The following is an 18427-nucleotide window of genomic DNA, read 5'->3' as shown; positions in this document are numbered from 1 at the left end:
GATGTGCCCTGGATGGGGGTAGAAGTGGGAGGATGGATTGTTTTACAATAACACACACAGATCCAGGGTTAATACCTAATACTTAACCTCTATAAAACTCATTCTCATCATTTGTAAAATCAGAGCAATATAAGCATTCCACAAGGATATTGCTGGGATTGAATAAAACATGCAAAGCATCTTTTTTGAATCAGACATTCTAGCCTTCAAATCTCATCCCCTCTCAGAATTGTGAGAAGCAAGATTCACCTAGTTAAGTATCTGAAAAAGGCAAACATGCAAATGTGCATACTGGGGGGTTGTTTTTAAAGGTTTTTCCAATAGGTAAAAGCAATGAACCAAATAATATTGAAGTGAGAGAAGTAAGAAAAAGTATGGTGATATGGTCACGTAGAGAAAAATTAAGGAGTAAATTATCCTCTCTCTCTCCCTTTCACTGTGAACATCACGGTTTTAAGGGACAGAGCATTACAGAGGAAGTACCCAGCTGGGCAAGTGAACTCGAGAATTCTTGTTGTAAGACTGAACTGTCATCTTCCACAGATGAGGCAACAGAGTCACAGGGAGGGAAAGTGACTTGGCTAAGGTGACCCAGTCAGTTAGTAACAAAGTTAGGATGTAAATTTCCAACTTGGGTGTCTTTCCCCTACAGGAGATTTTCCTGTTTCTATCCAGCCCCTCTTTAAGGCAAGATTAGGGTGAGAAAAATCACCTATTCTAAGAATAGCCCTAGCTCTTAGATTGAGTTAAACATTTTATATAGAAACTATCATGGTTAGCATAAACTCAGTTGTTTGACAAAGTTCAAAACACCATATGAATGCAAAATTGAACTTAAAATACCTACCTGTTAATTGAGGTCTCTCGGGTCAGTTAATACTTTATTATGGCTGTTGCCAAATCTAGCAAGTGAAGATTTTTTTCACTGCATCACAATGACTTACAGGAAGTATGTATTAAACACCCAGAGTTTAGCTTTATATTTATAGTTAAAAATAATCCAGCTATTTATAGAAAGAAGAGATATTGCACCAGGGGCTACATCAGGATTGTGATATTATAAGTAATCAAATATTTTTATTTTTGTTTCTTGGCTATATTTTCTAAAATAACTTTTCAGTTACACTTTTTCCATAAAAATTGAGTACCTAATTTTTATATAAGGAACTTATCATCTATTAAGCTGGAACTGTGCAAAAAGTTAAAACAAAAATATTTTGCATAAGAAAGGTCAACACAAAGTACCCAAAGGAAGGATTAATTCTGCCCAGAAGAAATCAGGAAAGGCTTCACAGAGGGGGTGGCACTTGATGTGATTACCAAGAGGTGATTAGCACACACCAAGCAAAGAGAAAGAATGACACAGTGAGAAGGAGCTGGGCATGGCCACCCAAGGGGGATGTCTGGGAGAAGGTGATGTGTAGAGGGGATGGGAAGCAAGGGAATGGGGAGCAGAAAAGGATGAGATGAAAGCGTTGGCTGGGAGCACACACTGAAGGGTCTCAAATGTGATATTAAGAAATTCATTCGGTAGTCAATAACGGGCTAAAATACAAGTCACAATCTGAAGAGAAGGCATACATGATCAGAATCGCAGTTTTGAAAAATGACTTCTGTATCATTACTGTATAAAGAATATATGGGAGGAGAGACTACTGATCTGGAATAAAATCTGTTAAGAATTTTTTTCACATCTGGACAAATGATAGCATGAGCCTAAAATGAGGTAGAAATACAATCAAGGAGATATACAAATCTGACTTTACAGTTTCCAAAGCATCTTCCTCTTTTTGTGATCCATACCATTTGATCTCAACAACTCCATGAGATAGGCAGGGAATGAATCAGCACCCCCATTTTATAGAGAGGGTATGACCCAGAGAAGTACAGTGATTTGTCCAAGGTCACCCAGCAAGTGTAACAGTTGGCACTAGCACCCAGCTCGGCATGAAGCTGCTTCTTAGATTCTCTATTTTTAAATTGTATTTAATTATCAGTTCAAGACACCTGACTGCGTGTTTTCCATCAAATGTTTGTATATCTTTCTTCTCATCTCCTCAAAGGCACGATTCCCTCTCAGTACTTTGTATTTATCTCAACAAATCATGACGGACAAATGAGATAGTTGATTCTCAGGAATGTCCCCATCTGTAGTCTTCTGAAAACAGAGAATGGTCCAGAGCCAAGGATGCACATTCCCAGTGGTCTTGTGTGTACTTCCTTTTCCTCAATGGTCCACAGTGGAGGAACAGCCGTTGCTACACTCTTAGGAGCGGAGGTGCCTCTTGCCAGCTGCTCTCCTGCTCTGCATTCTAAGTGTGAAGGATCTGTACAAAACGGGCCTGCTCTAAGTCCTATTTAACTTTTCCATGAGTCCGTGTTTGTCAAAGCTTCATGCCAGCTCTGTCAGAAAAAGAAATGCCTCAAAACTCTTTTAGGAAGGAGAAAAAAGGCCTACTTTATACACTTGCTCTCATGCTAATCACACCACCATTCACATCCCAGCTGAATAGGGGCCCTACAATAGCCTGGGAAACACACAGAGCCTTTTCCAAAGTGCAGGCTCCTTCACTCAAAATGTTTCATTTCCCTGGCTTATTAACTTCTTTGGAGAAGACTGATAAGAGAAAGGAAGAATTAACAATACAATCTGAAGCTGCTATCCCCTCGGCTGAAAAACCATTCCAGACATGGCTTCTGACCTTTTCTTCCAAGGCTCTTCAAAACTGGAGGAGCTGAGATTCTTTTTAATATAATTTCAGTGAAATGGGATGCATGGTCCGAGTGACCGGCTCAAAGTGGATTCTAGCCAAGCGCTTCCTCAGGGACCTTCATAGAACATTTCTACTAGTGATTAACTGGTTGAATTATTAATACAGGGTGTCACCACCCACTCAGAAGAGCTGAGACAGACATCACTGACCAGGTTCTGAGGAAACAGAAATGAACTCCAAACCAGGTGAGGCCTCCTCCTCCACAGGGTTGTTGTAAAATGCATTTAAGTTAATGGTGTAAAGCCCCTAGCACACTGCTTGTCCTATAGAAAGTATTCAGTAAAGTACAGGCCCTTCCCATCCAGCTGGGATCTAAATCTAAATCTCTAACCTCTAGGAATTTACAAAGAAACAGGCAACACTAACCAGGGCAAAAAGTCTTAAGCCCCAAATCAAACAGAAACACTTTACAAGGTCTGATGATTTCATTTTTAAATTTTCTTGCTTGCTTGCTTTCTTCCCTGAAGGATTTAAGTGTCAGTCTTTATTCTTGGTGGAAAGAGCACGGGCTTGAGTTGGTTCGTATCCCAGGTACTCCACCACTTACTAGTTGCATGATCCAGGGTGATTCATTCAACCTCTCTAAATGATGACTGCCTCATCTGTAAAAATGGTTAGAGGAGTAACTCCCATTCAGGGTTGTAGGATTTGATGAGATACCTGAATAAGTGTTTGAAAGACATTTTAGGTATGGTGGTTTTGGTGTTTTGTTTTGTTTTTTGAGGGTGAGGAGCTGGAGATCTAGAATGAGAAAAACTAACTGAGACAAGAGAGGATATTTGAATTCAGATTCTCAGATGCATCTATTATTATTTGATACAACTGCTAAATGAAATGGATTCTTGATTAATAATCAGTGTTTGGATTTCACAGCTAGGGCAAGCACAACTGCAAACAACCGATTTAAGGTCAAATCATAATTAAAAGTTCTTCAGCTCCATCAATGGCCTTAGGAAAATTAAACCTAAAATCAAGACAGCTTATTTTCCCCTGGGGTTGAAAGCCCATACTGTGAACCAAATAGTATTTCAAATTCCTAATCAGTCACTAGGAACTCTGCATTCCTGCAATGCCTGCCATATAGACCTTTCCAAAGCGGTGGTTCATGGAGGTGAGTGGAGTCTGCCATCCTTCTGTGAGCCACTTTCTCCTATCAGTTTTGAATGAGAAGCCCGCTAAACAAAAGACTCTAGTAAGTTGGTAACACCTTCAGAAATATTCAAAAGTCCCAGCTTGCTGGAAGTTCCTCCCCATTAACACAGTATGTGTGGTTGCTTCAAAATCAAACACTGTGCATTTAATCAAAATATCCATTAAGGTCAAGATGTCAGCAAGACAAATGCAATCATTAGAAGTAATCTATTAGGCCATCCCTCCCTAGAAACTTTCAGAGGCTAAACTGACCAAAACAGCTACTTTGGACAAGTGTCTAATGAAATCCCACCTTGCGGCTGAGAAGCATTTCTGCCACTTTCCATTCGTGGTTGCTAACTTTACAACAATGAGGGTCATTTGTGGGAAAGAGGTTAGTGGTGGAAGTTCTATTTACTGCATTTAATGAAGGAGTTGCATCTTCAGCCAACAACTAGAGAAGCTCAAAATTTTCCAGTGTGACCCAAAGGTTACATGAAACTGCAATGACTGCAGATCAAGTCCATGGTACAAAAAGGGTCCCTAACAGGGTGAACTATTACTGCTGCCTAATGTGAGTGGCAAAAGGCCCAGTTCAATTCCCTCCTCTATTTAGAAAAACCTTTCAAGATGACTGCAGGGCCCAACAGTCTTCCTCTCCACTGCTTGTCCATTTGAGTATCTAGTCTTTTCACCACCAAAGATCTACCACAGTTCCCTCTTGCCCTATCCAACTCATTTTGTGGGAGATGTTTTTATATACCAAGTAAACCATATTTGAAAGTCAATATTTCTCCACTTTTGTCAAAGCATAGAAAGTGATAATCCCATCTCCTGATTAGCAGAAATAACCAGCAAGACCAAAGTGAACTCGCATGTGTCATATGAATCAGAGGCACAGAAATCTGATGCTTTGAGATGTCTTGGCAAAGGCTGATGCTTTGAGTCAGTCTCAGCAAGTTAATCACTGGTAAATGCACAATACTCATTAGACATCTCTGAAGTACTGACAGCATAGTATGCCCCACAATTGCCCCAACAGACCTGTCAGGGTTCAGGGAACCCAGAATGGGAATCACAGGTTTAACTCATTTTGGACAACTAATCACATGCTACTACCAATGTGAAAGCAAGTTCAGAGTAGTGAAGAAAAGCTTAGCTTCAGAAGCACTTAGAAACCACAAACAGTAGAGCCTCATGAGCCAGTCTTCTGAGGTCTGACCTCAGCTCTCCTATGCACTTGCTGTATAACCTTTGGTAAGTTATTTTTAGTCTTCCTGAATCTCAGTTCTGCAAAATAGAGATAATAGTAATAAGGAATCCACATGATCAGTGGGAGGTTTAAATAAGAGAATACATGCATACAGCCTAGCCTGGCAAGAGGTACATATATATTGTATAAGCACACATATAAATGTATACACACATATACATATATATGGATATATATTTTCATACATACAAATATATATATTTTATATATGTGGGGGGGGAGAGGAGCACTCAATAAAGGTTGGCAATTGTCATTATTTAGTCAGGCTTGAGTCTAAATCCCAGCTCCAGCACACATTAGGTATGTGACCTTGGGTAAATCATTTACTCTCTCTGAGCTGCAATACCAGTTATTGGTATCTACTTTATACTGTCAATTGGAAAGATTAAGTGAATGATCATATAAAGCACCTAATTATAAATCTGAATGCCTTTTCCTCACCATAATATTATATTTGTAGCTTAATTTTCATATTTATAACTTGATTTTTCAAGCATTTATGGCTTGACTTGTGCTTGAGTCACATTCTTTATTATCTCCAAGCATCCTGCACAAGCCGAACATGATAATTTTAATTCCTAAGATTATCAGGAACTGAACAGACAGATTCCTATTTCATGGCCTTAAAAGTATAGTAAAGCATATCCTAGGAATACATAGGTTTTTATATTCCCATTTTCAACTGTTTTCAAGGTACTCTGAAGATCCACGACTTTTTTTCATTTTGTTAAGATAGGAATCTGAACTACCTTGGTTTGTGGGAGCATGTTACTCAGCCGGTGAGCAGGTCTAACTTATCTGGCCACCCAGTATCTATTCCTCAGTCAGCTTTATTCTTCTCTGGTCATGCATCTAAAGCCCAGTGTCACTACTTAACTGATTAAAACTTTGTTTCTTTGTGAAAAATGCTATACTATAGTGGTTTCACAAATATGTTAATTCCAAAGGTCTTTTGTAAAACTTTTGTATTTTTTCCTTACATATTTTAATCTTAAAATATTTTGAAGATGGTGCCTCCACAGAAAACACTTTGGCAGTTCTGCAAAAAATTAAACATCGAGTTATCATATGATTCAGCAATTCTACTTCTAGGTATACATACCCAAGAGAAGTGAAAACATATGTCCACACAAAAACCTCTACACAAATGTTCACAGCAGCATTATTCTTAATAGCCAAAAAGTAAAAACAACCCAAATGTCTACCAACTGATGAACACATATACAAAATGTGATATATCCATACAATGGAATATTATTCAGCCATAAAAATGAAGGAAGTACTGATATATGCTACAACACAGATACACTTTAAAACATTACGCTATATGAAAGAAGCCAGTTACAAAAGACCACATATTATGATTCCATTTATATGAAATGTTCAGAATAGGCAAATCTATAGAGACAGAAAGTCAATTAGTGACTGCCATAGTGTGGTCAGGTGGAGGGGAAGGACATAGGAGAATGGACAGTGACTACGAATGTGTTCATTTTTGTAGTGGTAAAAATGTTCTAAAATTGAGTGTGGTAATGGTTGCATATACTAAAACTGAATAAAATAAAAACCATTGAATTGTACACTTTAAATGGGTGAATTGTATGGTATGTGAATTATATCTCAACTAAGCTGTTTTTTAAAAAACTACCATTACAACCCAAGAAAAATCCTTTCTCTCTACCAAGAGGATTTCTGCCGAGCCATTTATTTTAAGGGGCATGTAAGAAATAAAAAATTCCAGAGGGAAAAAAGGATATTTCATAGCCTCATCTTTAGGCTATAAACATGCAGAAGCATTTCCTGTTCCCACTACATAGATTTTCTAAATCTTCTACAAAGATTGCATTAAAAGTGTTTGTGGAGCAACCTGAGTTCAGAGGCTCCCAACCAGGAGATGAGGAACTACCTGTAATCTTTCTGTGGTAGATTGAATTATCTACTCCAACAAACACATCTGTGTGGGTATAAACCCACTGTAAATAGGACCTTCTGAAGATGTTATTTTTAGTTACGATGTGGCCAACTGAACCAGGGTAGGCCTTAATCTGGATTACTGGAGGCCTTACAAAGAGAAGATGGAAGTCACAGAAGCCAGAACGGAGAGGACATCACCAAGTGACCAGAGGCAGAAATGCTAGCCAAGGAATGGCAAGGATCGCCAGCAACCAGCACCAGAAGGCTACAAATTTGGGGGGAGAAAGCAAGCCTTGACCATATCTTGATTTTGTACTCCTAAATCCTCAACATCACAAGCCAATAAATTCCCATTGTTAAATCAAAATCCATTGTGTGGCATTTGTCGTAGCAGCCTGACAAACTAAGATGCTTTCTTACCCATCCCTTCTCTTCTTTGGCCTCAATGCCTTAAGTTCAACTCTCACCTGCCTCCCAACTGGTCTCTCTGTTCTGCCTCCAATTCCCCTATCCTCAAATACAGAGTGATCTTTCTCAAATAGGAATCAGATTATATTAAACTCCTCTTACACACTTGCAGTGTCTTTTGTTTCTGTTTGAAATCTTCCCTAATAAAAAGAAAAACTACAACAAAAATAAGTCTTCATTTGCTCTTCTGGTCCTCCAAAATAAAAAGTGCAAGTTCCTTAGCTGCCTGCCATTTATAGCCCTTCATAATCTGGCTGCTATTGGTTTCTCCAGCCTCGTCTCTAACATCCTCCTTCTCTACCCGACACAGTTCAAATACACATATTCCAACTCCTCACCCTTCCCAAACATGTCTCTGCTTCCGTGTCTCAGCACCTCTGCCCCTTCACAGTTTATGAACTATTATTTATCTTGCAAGATCCAGTTCCGTGCTCTTAGGCAAGCTTCATCACTCTTCACTGTGCTGTCACAGCCCCTTGCTTACCTCTCCGGACTGGGGCATCACTTAGTGTTTCCAATTAGGCAGAAGTCTCTTTCCCATTCACTGACCTAGGAATTCCTTAAGAACAAGGAACCCCCAGTGCCTAGCTAGTAGTAAGTGCTCAAGAAATATCTGCAAAAGACAAGACATAATTGAAAGACAGGTGCAAACACAGACTTAGTTAAACAGACTGTCTAGTAATTATACTGATTGACACTGCAAACTAATTTGGGGGCTAGATAAAAATCATCAGTGAGAACAACGTCCTTGGTGTCAATGTAATCACATGTATTATGTGCTTTAGGGATACATAAACAGGAACCAAAGCATACTGCTTATTAAGACAAGATGCTTACGCTGATTTGCATTTCTCTGCAAAACTCTCTAAGCATATAATTTTGTTAATTTGTGACAAACCTCAAAAACATACCACCAATAGATTGATTGCAATACCTAATTTCAAAGCACACAGAAATCAACAAGTTCCTTTCAAAGATTTCCAACTGAGTCTGTGTGTTTTTAAATTGGGGCAATTTAAAGCAGATTATAATTTATAATTTAACCTGGACCTAAGGGAAGAATCGTTTCATGAGGATGTTCAAGAACCTGACTTAGCTTTCTTTTGAATGCTGGCACTGCCAATTAATGCATGACCTTGGGAATATGACATTGTAAGACTCAGTTTTCTCTTCTATTAAATAAGAATAATTTCTACCTCAGGTTGTTGAGAGGATTTTAAAAAGCAAGAATTTAGAAAACATGGGAAACATTCATTTGAAAAAACGGCGCCAACTCAGACTCAAATAAGTCAGCAGCTATCTTTGATAATAAGCACCTTCTAGAGCAAGCACCAGGTTTGAAGAACAGTGAAATGTCAAAAAACTGCCTTGTCCTTCAAGCTTGTCCTATATATCTCTGGCCTCACTCAATTAACATCTACCGATTTGGAATAAAAGTTAAACCTGCTTGTCTTATTTCTCTTTTAATTGACATGAACAAGAGAAAGAAGAGACCATAGCTCCCTGGAGAAATCTGCCTCAAGAACGATATCAGATTTCAAGCTGACAAGTAAACATCAGAAAAGCAAAATGGTATAAAGGCAAGACTTGGTTCTAAGCCCTGCTCTTTCACCAACATTGGACAACCACTAACCGAACCAAGTCTTGAGTTTCCCAGATTAGAATGAAAGACACTAAGGAGGACATAAGGATGATGATGACAGCAGCTATGATCTGTTGCATATCTATGTGCCAGACACTGAGGCCTCAGCTTATATTGCTAGGAATAATGAGCAAGTGGCAAAGCCAAAACTTGAACTCGTCTGTCCGATTCCAAAGCATGTGCTTTTCCTCTCAGACCTCCCACCCTTCCCCAGCTCAAAAAAGCCTATTTTTATGACTGAGATGAAAAATGACCTTGGTATTATTGATAATGAAATCTCCAAGGTACTTTCAAATTCTAAAGATTCCATGCATATAGGTAATGAAGAAGTGTCCAATGGTATTTTCTTTGTTATGTCCACAGAGAGGCTTATCAACACACTCTAGCCTGCTTTGCAATTACTTATGTGTAATGCTGTCTACTTCAGTGTCCAAAATGATCCATAAGACTCATTTATGTCCTAGATTGGATCCTGTACAATACACTGTATATATCTGCAATCAGTAAAATGTTAATAAATTAGACGGAATGAAATAGAAAACAGTGAGTCTTCAATGCATTAATTGCATTGTAAAGTGGGTAGCAAGGTGAGCTCACCAAAGCTCTGGACTGAATCAGAAAAACTTACTACCTGGGTACCCTTGAGCCAGTGACTTAACTTCTCTGAGATGCAGTTTCCTCATCCAAAAGAGGGGTCTCAAATCTATGTCACATGGTTGGCCTGAATAATAAATGTTAGTACCTCCTGTCCTCAATAAATGGAGAATGCCCTGATCACAAGCATTCTGTCATTTTCAATTATGTCAAATGACATAGATAAGAGTTGACCTTAAAACAGACCATTTGTCCAAATTCTTTCCTGCCCTTCCTAAGGTGTATTCGTCTTTCTCTCAAGATGATACAGCCATCTCCCTTTCAAAAGGGAAGAATGCAATCACCAAAGACTATTGAAGTGCCTCCACTTTGACTTTTCCGGACAGGGAAAGAAAACCGTCCACTGCTTTTCTTAAACTAATGGAAAACATTTGTGTTCACTTGGTTTTGTTTTTTCTTAGGGCTCCATCTCACAATTTTTTCATCCTAATTTATTTCTGACAGCTTTGCTGTCAAGAAATGAAGAGGATTTCAGAGAGCTATTGAGAAGTGAGGAAATTGTGAAGGAAAGAAAATACCACTACTATGATTAATAATAGCAAAATAGTGGGAAAAAAACACCTAAATTGATACACAGACCAGAATGAATCCAAAACTTGTACTGTTTCTACCGTGCCAAGCTAACTTTGATCTTTGAAAGGCTATATTAAGGAATCTAATTTATTCATTTCACCTTTCACTCATGCACAAATATCAGTATTTCAAAAGAAAATTATTTAGAGTTAACACCTCATTTATCCAAAGAGGTCACCTGGCTGGTAATGTCAACAATATGAAACTCAGTTTAGAACCCGGAAAAAAAAAATTCTAGCCTCTCAGCAATTAGAGACAACACAAAATCACAGGTCTTCAGGTCTAGACTCAGAGGTAATTTTTCTTTCTGATAGAATTCTAGCAAGCTTGATTATCCAGATTCTTACTGCTGTATTGAAAAAGACAGGTGTACTGGCTCCAAATGGGGGGGGGAAAAAAAAAAAAAAAGAAGCAATCTAACAATGCAGAAAGTGCCAGAACATTTAGTGCAAGGATAAAAAGTTCACTATATAATTCAGCTGCCCTTAAGATGATCAGCTGTTAAACAACATAGTGATTCCCAAATAGGCCTGATAAAAATCACTCGATGCTTTTGCAGAATACAGAATCCCAGGCCCTGTTCAAAAGCCTACTGAATCTGAATCTCCTGGGAAGAAGCCTGAGAATCGATATGTCACAAAAGATGAGTCTTATTATTAGGTGAGTTTGTGAAGTAATTGACATAGTCTACTTCACTAAAATCCATTATTACTCCTCAAATATGTGTACTGAATTGAACTGATATGCAGGGTAGGGTTTCTCCATAAATATAACTGCCCACACAAGGATGAAGCGCTAACTATGGTCTCATTAGCAACATGCTGAGGCCATCTGGACTTGCCAGCCCAAACACCTGCCCAGGAAAGGGTAAAGAAAAATCTGATATTGACAGGAAATCCAAGGGGCTAAAAGTGGAAAAGGCCACCAACTCTGACTTTACCAGTCTCCACAAAAGCAGGTACTCTCATGGCATTTCTCTTAAGAATAAGACAAAGTTAGGAAAGAAAGAGCAGAGAGTAAGGGGTTGAGGGGACAACTAGCCATTCTGGGCAATGAAGAAATAGAGGTTTTCAACTGTGCTAGAAAAGTCAGCAGGAATTACCAACCAAATACAGGTTCACTTCTTTATTGCAATCTACGTGGGGGGCTTGTCTTAGCTGTTCACCAGTTGATTAATGAAAATCTGTTTCCATTCTGTGGTTCACTTGGTGGATTAAGTTATTAAAACTTATTGAGTTACTACAAACATACTTAGTGAATATAATAACTGAGCAGCAAAAAGAGGGGAGAAGTTAGTTCCCCGTTGCACTTGCTTACTTGTTCGTGATTACCGAACATTTCAGGAAGCAGGTGAAAGGATACATCCGGCCAAGGAAACATCCAACCAGTTTCTCAGTAAATTGGATTAACTTCAGAAAAGCACAGTGCTTACTTCCCCTCTAGAATTAACACTGATTCATGAAAATTTTTAGCATCAATTTTTCCATCAAAAAATGCAACAATTCAATTGACAATACATGGTCTCAGAGTAGTGACTGAGTTTCTATTTCACGATATCTACCACCATAGATTGTAAAATTATTAGGATTTCCAAGGGCCTTAGAGAAGATTAGTCCCTTCCCTTCATTGCAATAAAGAAACCCAAGCCCAGAAAAAAGAAGTGATTTTCCCAAAATCACATGTATTTAAATGGCCAGGGCAAGGCTAGAACTCAGATCTCTAATCTTCTATTGTTACAATCATTCATTGAGCTGATGTACAATGAAGAGCTAAGCAAAGGGCATGCATGAGGTAGACCCATGTGTCATTCCTCTCTACTGGAAATTGGTCACAGAATGTCTGATGGCAGACTTAGAAATAATCACTTCTGACCAGCCATTTTACCAATGGAAAAACTGAGACCCACAGAAAACCAACTTGTTTACAACTATACACCTATACAGTGGCATTGACCACCCTGGAACCCATAGCTTCTAGCTCCAAGTCTCCCATTCTCTTCACTACACCATACTGCCTACCTTTCATATATGGAACCAGTTATAGAATTTTATCCCAACCATTTAATTGCAAATCAAGAAACTGCCAAAGACTTTCTGGAACCACCAAATTAAACAGAGTGGTTCCTGACCACCTAAATTCTATACTGTTACCTCTTTCAACTTTTTTTTTCTTTGCCTCATGATACTCCCCCTTTTGACTTTGTTTCCTGGTGGAGAATGGAACAGGAGTCAGGTTCTTCAGATCAAACCTAACCTAGCACCTGTTTCCTTGAACTTCTCCCACTCCTACTCTAAGCTCAACTTAACCTGCCTTCCAGTATCAAAAACTAAACAAAGAACAGTCTGAACAAAAGAACCATTTCTGAAAAGGACTCAGGGCTGTACACTAAGGATTAGAAGGTAATCATAAGCTCAAGAATTCTGCAAAATTTTAGAGGCTGCTTTCTCAGGATAGATCAACAATGAATGGAAATTATGTGTCTTCAACGTACTGGGCAAATGAGATATTCTTCTATTTGAAGGGAATGGTTTATGATGTTCACTATAACATCATCACCGAGCATTCATTTCATGGTCTCATCTACCTATGAGACATAGTATATGAAGACAACCATAAAACCTCCATCCGGGGCTCCACGTTATAAACCCCTTGCATTTGCCAAAGTCTTGAGAAATAACAAATAACTTTCACATCCAACATTTCTTCTGAGCCTCACCATTACATAAGGAAGTGGGCATTCCAAGCACTGTTTTGCAGATGAACTAACTGAACTCAGAGGATGCAGGGCTTTGAGCAAATTTCACAGGTCAAAAAGCTGGAAGACCTGTCTAACCCTACCCACATGCCTAGGTTCAAAGGGAGCACTCAGTACAGGGGGTGAGGAATAAGGGAGAAGGCAGGAGCATGGAAGCTCAGTATGGATTCACCAAATTCTGCCTTTGTGCTATATACCTGCATTGCTGTGTGTTCTTTCTTTGGAACTACTGCCTCATGAGGTAGCAAGTCCCCTTCAAAATCTGGAAAGTGTTCAGTTTTATAACTAGCCCCAAATCAAAACAATGCCATGGAGCAACGAGACTGTATCACTGATAAAAAGAGCTGGACCACCCTCATCCATCTGTCTTGGTGCAAATGAGTAAGTCGGAAACATGGAGAGGCAGGACTGTCTGCAAACTGCATTTCAGGATTTTCTGAGAAGAATCTGGGTTTCAGGATTCCTCAGATGAGGAAAGTTAAGGGGGGTGGACTCACTCACAGTAATGCTAAACTGAGAACTATGGTTCAATACAAATAGACTTCAGTGTGAATCCCAGTCTTTCCCCTTGCTGACTTGTTTTTCTCATCTTTATAAAGAGATGGAGATAATCTCTTCAAAGAGGTTACAGTGAACAATAAATAAATTAATTTAAATAAAAAGAGAGTTAACAGAGCTTAGCAATAGATGCTTTTCCCTTCTTTGTCTGGGAATCATTTCTGCCACTCATGTAACCCATATACCAGAACCAACGCACAAAGACTGGAGACACTACATACTACTCTACTGAAAGGAAAAGAAAATCAGTTTCAGAAAAACTACCATGCAAAGATTCATAACTGTACTTAAAAGCAACTAATTGGAAAAGATAGCTTTTCAATGGGGGATCAACTTCCATTGGTGTACTCTGACATCCAATTCTCCTGTCCTTCAAAAAAGTGGACTTTTATTTTTCACCAGGAATTGAACATTCAAAAAGGTATGTGAAAGAGTTAAACTACTTGTGTTTTTCCACTTACATAACTTATATAGCACATCAACTTTTATTTTCTCCAGATACAAGGAGATGAAGCTTGGTAATATATTCCTGTGGGAGAACAAACAGAAAACTCTGCCTCTCTTCTTAATACATTAGTACCCTGTAATCCAGACCATACGATCAATAAACTACATGAAAATTAAACCATACTGACAGTCTTAGGCAAAAAGTGAACCAAGTAGAAACATTTTTTTAAGACTGTGGTGTTTGGAATATTAAAATCACATGTGTTATTAATTTTTCTTTTAGAAGCCACATAGAGTTCTCCTGCATAAAGTTTTCAATTAAAGACTTACCTTCAAACAGTTTTTTCTATTGAGAGACATTTAATTAGTGATACTGTCATCTGGCCTATGCTTAGGGGAGACACTGATCAAGAAGCCACTTTGAAAATGACTTTGTTGACATAGTTTTGATGGCATGCCCTTAAAATGGGTAGCTATATGCCTCTCAATAAAAATGCATGGCTCTGATATCTTATTGCCTTTTTGAGATAAACAGAATCATTTGTTCAAACATTAGACCATCAGTGAATAAACATAATAAACAGCTAGGTTTAGAATATTAGCTTTGGGGGAACGTGGGGATAGTTGGGGCAGATGAAGAAATGAAACCAGCACATGTACACCTTACCTTTAATATTCAAAACACAATAGAGTATCTTTGGGTTTCTAAGTCCCTGGCTAAACTATGGCTGTAGGTGTGTCTTTTTGCAAATTCCTTCATACTTCTTTTCCTTCAATAAAAATGCACCGTCTCTTGGGACTGCCTTTTGAAATCAAAAGAATGGAAGGAAGGAGAAGAACGAAACTGTATAAAGACTAACAGGGATGTTCTTGCTCTGCTTTCCTAATCATAAAGTAGGGGGGTAGGAGAGTACCCCGCACAGGCACAGGGTCACTTTGTTTGGCTCTACAAAGAGCTTACAAACAAAACACACTGCAAACAGTGGGAAGCCCCAGGCAAGTTTATAGAAAACAGCTTCAATGTTTGCTCCCAAAGCAAGGGAGGGTCCTTTAAAATTTCACAAGTTGGGTTACAAGACTTTAATAAAAGTACGAATCTGTCCCGCTGGGCGTGAGAACAAGCCAGCCTCTTACAGGAAGGTAGACCCCAGTGACAATTCCTTTACATAGCACCATAATGTTTAACTTATATTAAGGGAGGTGCAAATGGTGTATATACCACTGGACCTGTAGAAACCTTTCTTCCCTTCCACAGAGCACAACTTTTGGTTGCCACTCCTTATCTTATTTTTAAACTCTAAGAATCCCTTCTTTCTTCAACTCTCAGAAAGTATTATGGGCAGTCAATCCAAGGACAGGAGGATGGAAGTCAGGGCAAATGACACCAGTAAGGATCATGCCACAGGAAGCCTCATGAACACAAGGCAAGTATAACTCCAGCACAAGGAGGCTCCAGTTTGCACAGTCTGCATGGACAAATCCATTTCAAAGGGTACTTAAGTCTCTGTGCAGGAGTTCTATTTTAAGGGAACTGAATTGGGAACACAGATATTTCTTCAGTTAGCAGAGTTGGCAGAACAGCTCCTGGACCAAATCCCAGTTCTTAATGCAGGAAGGGGCCTTTGGAGAGCATTAGTTCAACCCACTCATTCAACAGATGAGGAAACTGAGGCTTAGGAGGCAGTTAGGTGGCACACCCAGCAAGTGGCAGAGTGGCAGTCTTCTAATGACAAGTCCTGAGAGCTTTCTATTACACCATAATTAGCTTTAAAGAAAGAAAGAAAAGAGAAAAGAAAAGAAAAGAAAAGAAAAGAAAAGAAAAGAAAAGAAAAGAAAAGAAAAGAAAAAAGAAAAGAATTCCTACGCTGACTTCAACCCTGGAACTATTGCCGACTTATGGCAATAGCTTTCTCCCTCCCCCCACCGAGTTCATAAATCCCCTGACTCTCCCACTCCCACCTCTCTTTTAGCTGTGGCTTACAGTTTGCGAAACAGAAGTGGTCTATCTTCTCAACTTTGGGGGTATGCAATTAATTTTGATTCCAAAATATATTTACTGCGGCTTGCTTTGCCCCATACCTCAGTTTCCTCATCAGTGAAATGAAGCTCCTCACCCTTGCTACACTGAGTTAGAGAGCTGGCTAAAGCAAATGCCCGTGCAACCGCCCAGCACCTGACACAGAGAAGTGACTGCTAAATCGCACCTAGCACCAAGCCCGGGGAGGGGCAACTTTCAAACCCTGGGCGGGGGGGGCGTTGAGGAGAAAAATGAAAAAGCAAGCTTGCAAGCCCAGCCAGGCCGAGGCAGCAGTGGCAGAAGAGTTGGATGTTTACACTCAGCCGGGGGAAGGCAGCGCCAGGCAGAAACCCGGCTCTCCGGGAAATCCATCTTACTTGCATGGATGGCAACATGCTATATGCTGGTTCTAAACCATGGTTCAACCAACTTCCCCTATTCCGAAAGGAAAGAAAAACCCACACTTTCCGTGGGATTCTGCCCGGACTTCGGAAGACGCAAAGCGTCTTCCAACTAGAGACAACTTTTAAAGAGACAGTTTACAATTGCTCCGGAACGCAAAAGCACGCCCCAACACACTTTACAAGGGCGGGAAAGTCGGTAGAATTGGGGAGGTAGAAGGCCTCGGGGCCAGAAGCGACGCGAAGTCTCCCCAAGAAGCCTGCGGGGGCCTCCGGGAGCTGACAGCGCGGGCGGGCTGGCACGAGGCGCTGCTCCGGAACGCGCCCGGCCGGCGGCTCCGCGCCAGCGAGGAAGCGAGAGCCGAGCCCTGCGCGCAGGGACCCGGCTGGGCTGGGACGGGAGCCGAGGGCCGAGGGGCCGAGGAACAGCGGGACGGGGCTCACCCATTAAGAGGCAGAAGAGGTCGAGGCAAATGAGCAGCACCCGCTTGCTGCCGCTCTTCCGCGGGTTGTTGTTGAGCGCCGGGCGGCCGCCGTTTTTGCTTTCTGCAACAATCGTCTTGTCGTACTTGAAGTTTTGCATGGCGCTGGTTGCGGCGCGAGCCTCCTGCCCCGCGAAGACGCCCCGCGACAGCAGCCACAGACCCAGACGCCCGGGCTGCCTTCGGGTTGTTCTGTCGCCGCCGCCGAGGCTGCTCCGGAGAAAGACTACTGGTCGGCCCCGGCTCGGGGCAGGGCGGCGAGAGTGCAGCCCTGGCTGCCTGCTTGATTTCAAGCTGCAGAAAAGTTCTCGAGGTTGCCGGTGGTGTTTTTTTTCTTCCTCTGTGCGCCTCTGCTTTCCTCTGTCAACCCCAGAGCGTTTAAAAGTCCAAAGGGAAGAGAGTCAAATCCCGAGCAGAAACCTCTGCAGAGCTGTGGCCCTTTGGGCGCGCTGGGCCGGCGTGTGTATGTATGTGTACGCGAGTAAGTGTGCAGCGCGGGCGCTCCGCCACTTTCCTTCTCGGCTGGTTACTTAATGAATGGGAGCTGCGCTGAGCCCAGCAACTCCACGGCGGCTGCCCCAAACTCCAACTTTTCCTGCTGCTGCTGCTGCTGCTGCTGCCGCGGCGGCGGCTGCTGTGATCGCCTTGGTTTGTTTTCTGCACTTTTATTGCCCTAGGTCCTTTAAAAAGAGAGAGAGGGACCAAGAAGGACCTCCTTACTTGGCTCTGATGGAATTCTGAAAGCACGGCCCCTTCCTTAAGCTGCCTAAGACGTAGGATAATTAAGGCCACATTTTCCCCCACCCCCTTCAAAAAAAAAAAAAATCGTAAAAGGAAAAGTTACTTTCAAACCAGAGAATCCGGGAGCCCCTAGCGTTCGGAAACACCACATTGTCACAAAAGGAAAAAAATAAAGTAAAATTAAAAAAAGAAACATTTTCTTGCCAGCCCTGGGTCAGGTAAAAGTTGAGACTGTATAGCTGAAATGCATTTCTCCTCTCTTAAAAGTTCTGAGCTTTCAGTCTTTATTTTGACACGGGTTTTTAAAAATTCTTTTATCTTGAAAATACTCAAGGAAAACTTTTTTTGTTTTGTTTTTTGTTTTGTTTTGTTTCTAAAGATCTTAACACCCTCCGGGCACAGTCCTAGATTCTGAGGATACAAAGTGAAAAGACTGCACCCACCCTGGAGCCAGACCCCTGGATTTGAATCCTGGCTGTGTGACTTTGGGCAAGTTACCTAATGTCCCCGTGCCTCAGTTTCCCCATATGTAAACTGATAATAGTTTCTTCCAGATAAAGTAATTGCAAAAATTTAATGAGTTAATCCATATAAGCG

The 18427-nt window shown here is 40.7% G+C and overlaps 1 protein-coding gene across 1 annotated transcript in view; it reads right to left on the bottom strand.

Moving 5' to 3' along the window:
* PLPP3 (phospholipid phosphatase 3) overlaps nucleotides 1-17827 on the bottom strand; it is a 79476-nt gene extending 61649 nt beyond the window's left edge. Inside the window, exon 1 of the mRNA XM_037827112.1 lies at nucleotides 17052-17827. Coding sequence (XP_037683040.1) covers nucleotides 17052-17190 — 139 coding nt within the window. The 5' untranslated portion in view covers nucleotides 17191-17827. The remainder of the gene's footprint in view (nucleotides 1-17051) is intronic.
* Nucleotides 17828-18427: the final 600 nt, after the last annotated feature.

Source organism: Choloepus didactylus, chromosome 2 (assembly GCF_015220235.1).
Source record: "Choloepus didactylus isolate mChoDid1 chromosome 2, mChoDid1.pri, whole genome shotgun sequence".
Taxonomy (NCBI): domain Eukaryota; kingdom Metazoa; phylum Chordata; class Mammalia; order Pilosa; family Megalonychidae; genus Choloepus; species Choloepus didactylus.
This window is presented reverse-complemented; position numbering and strand designations above follow the sequence as displayed.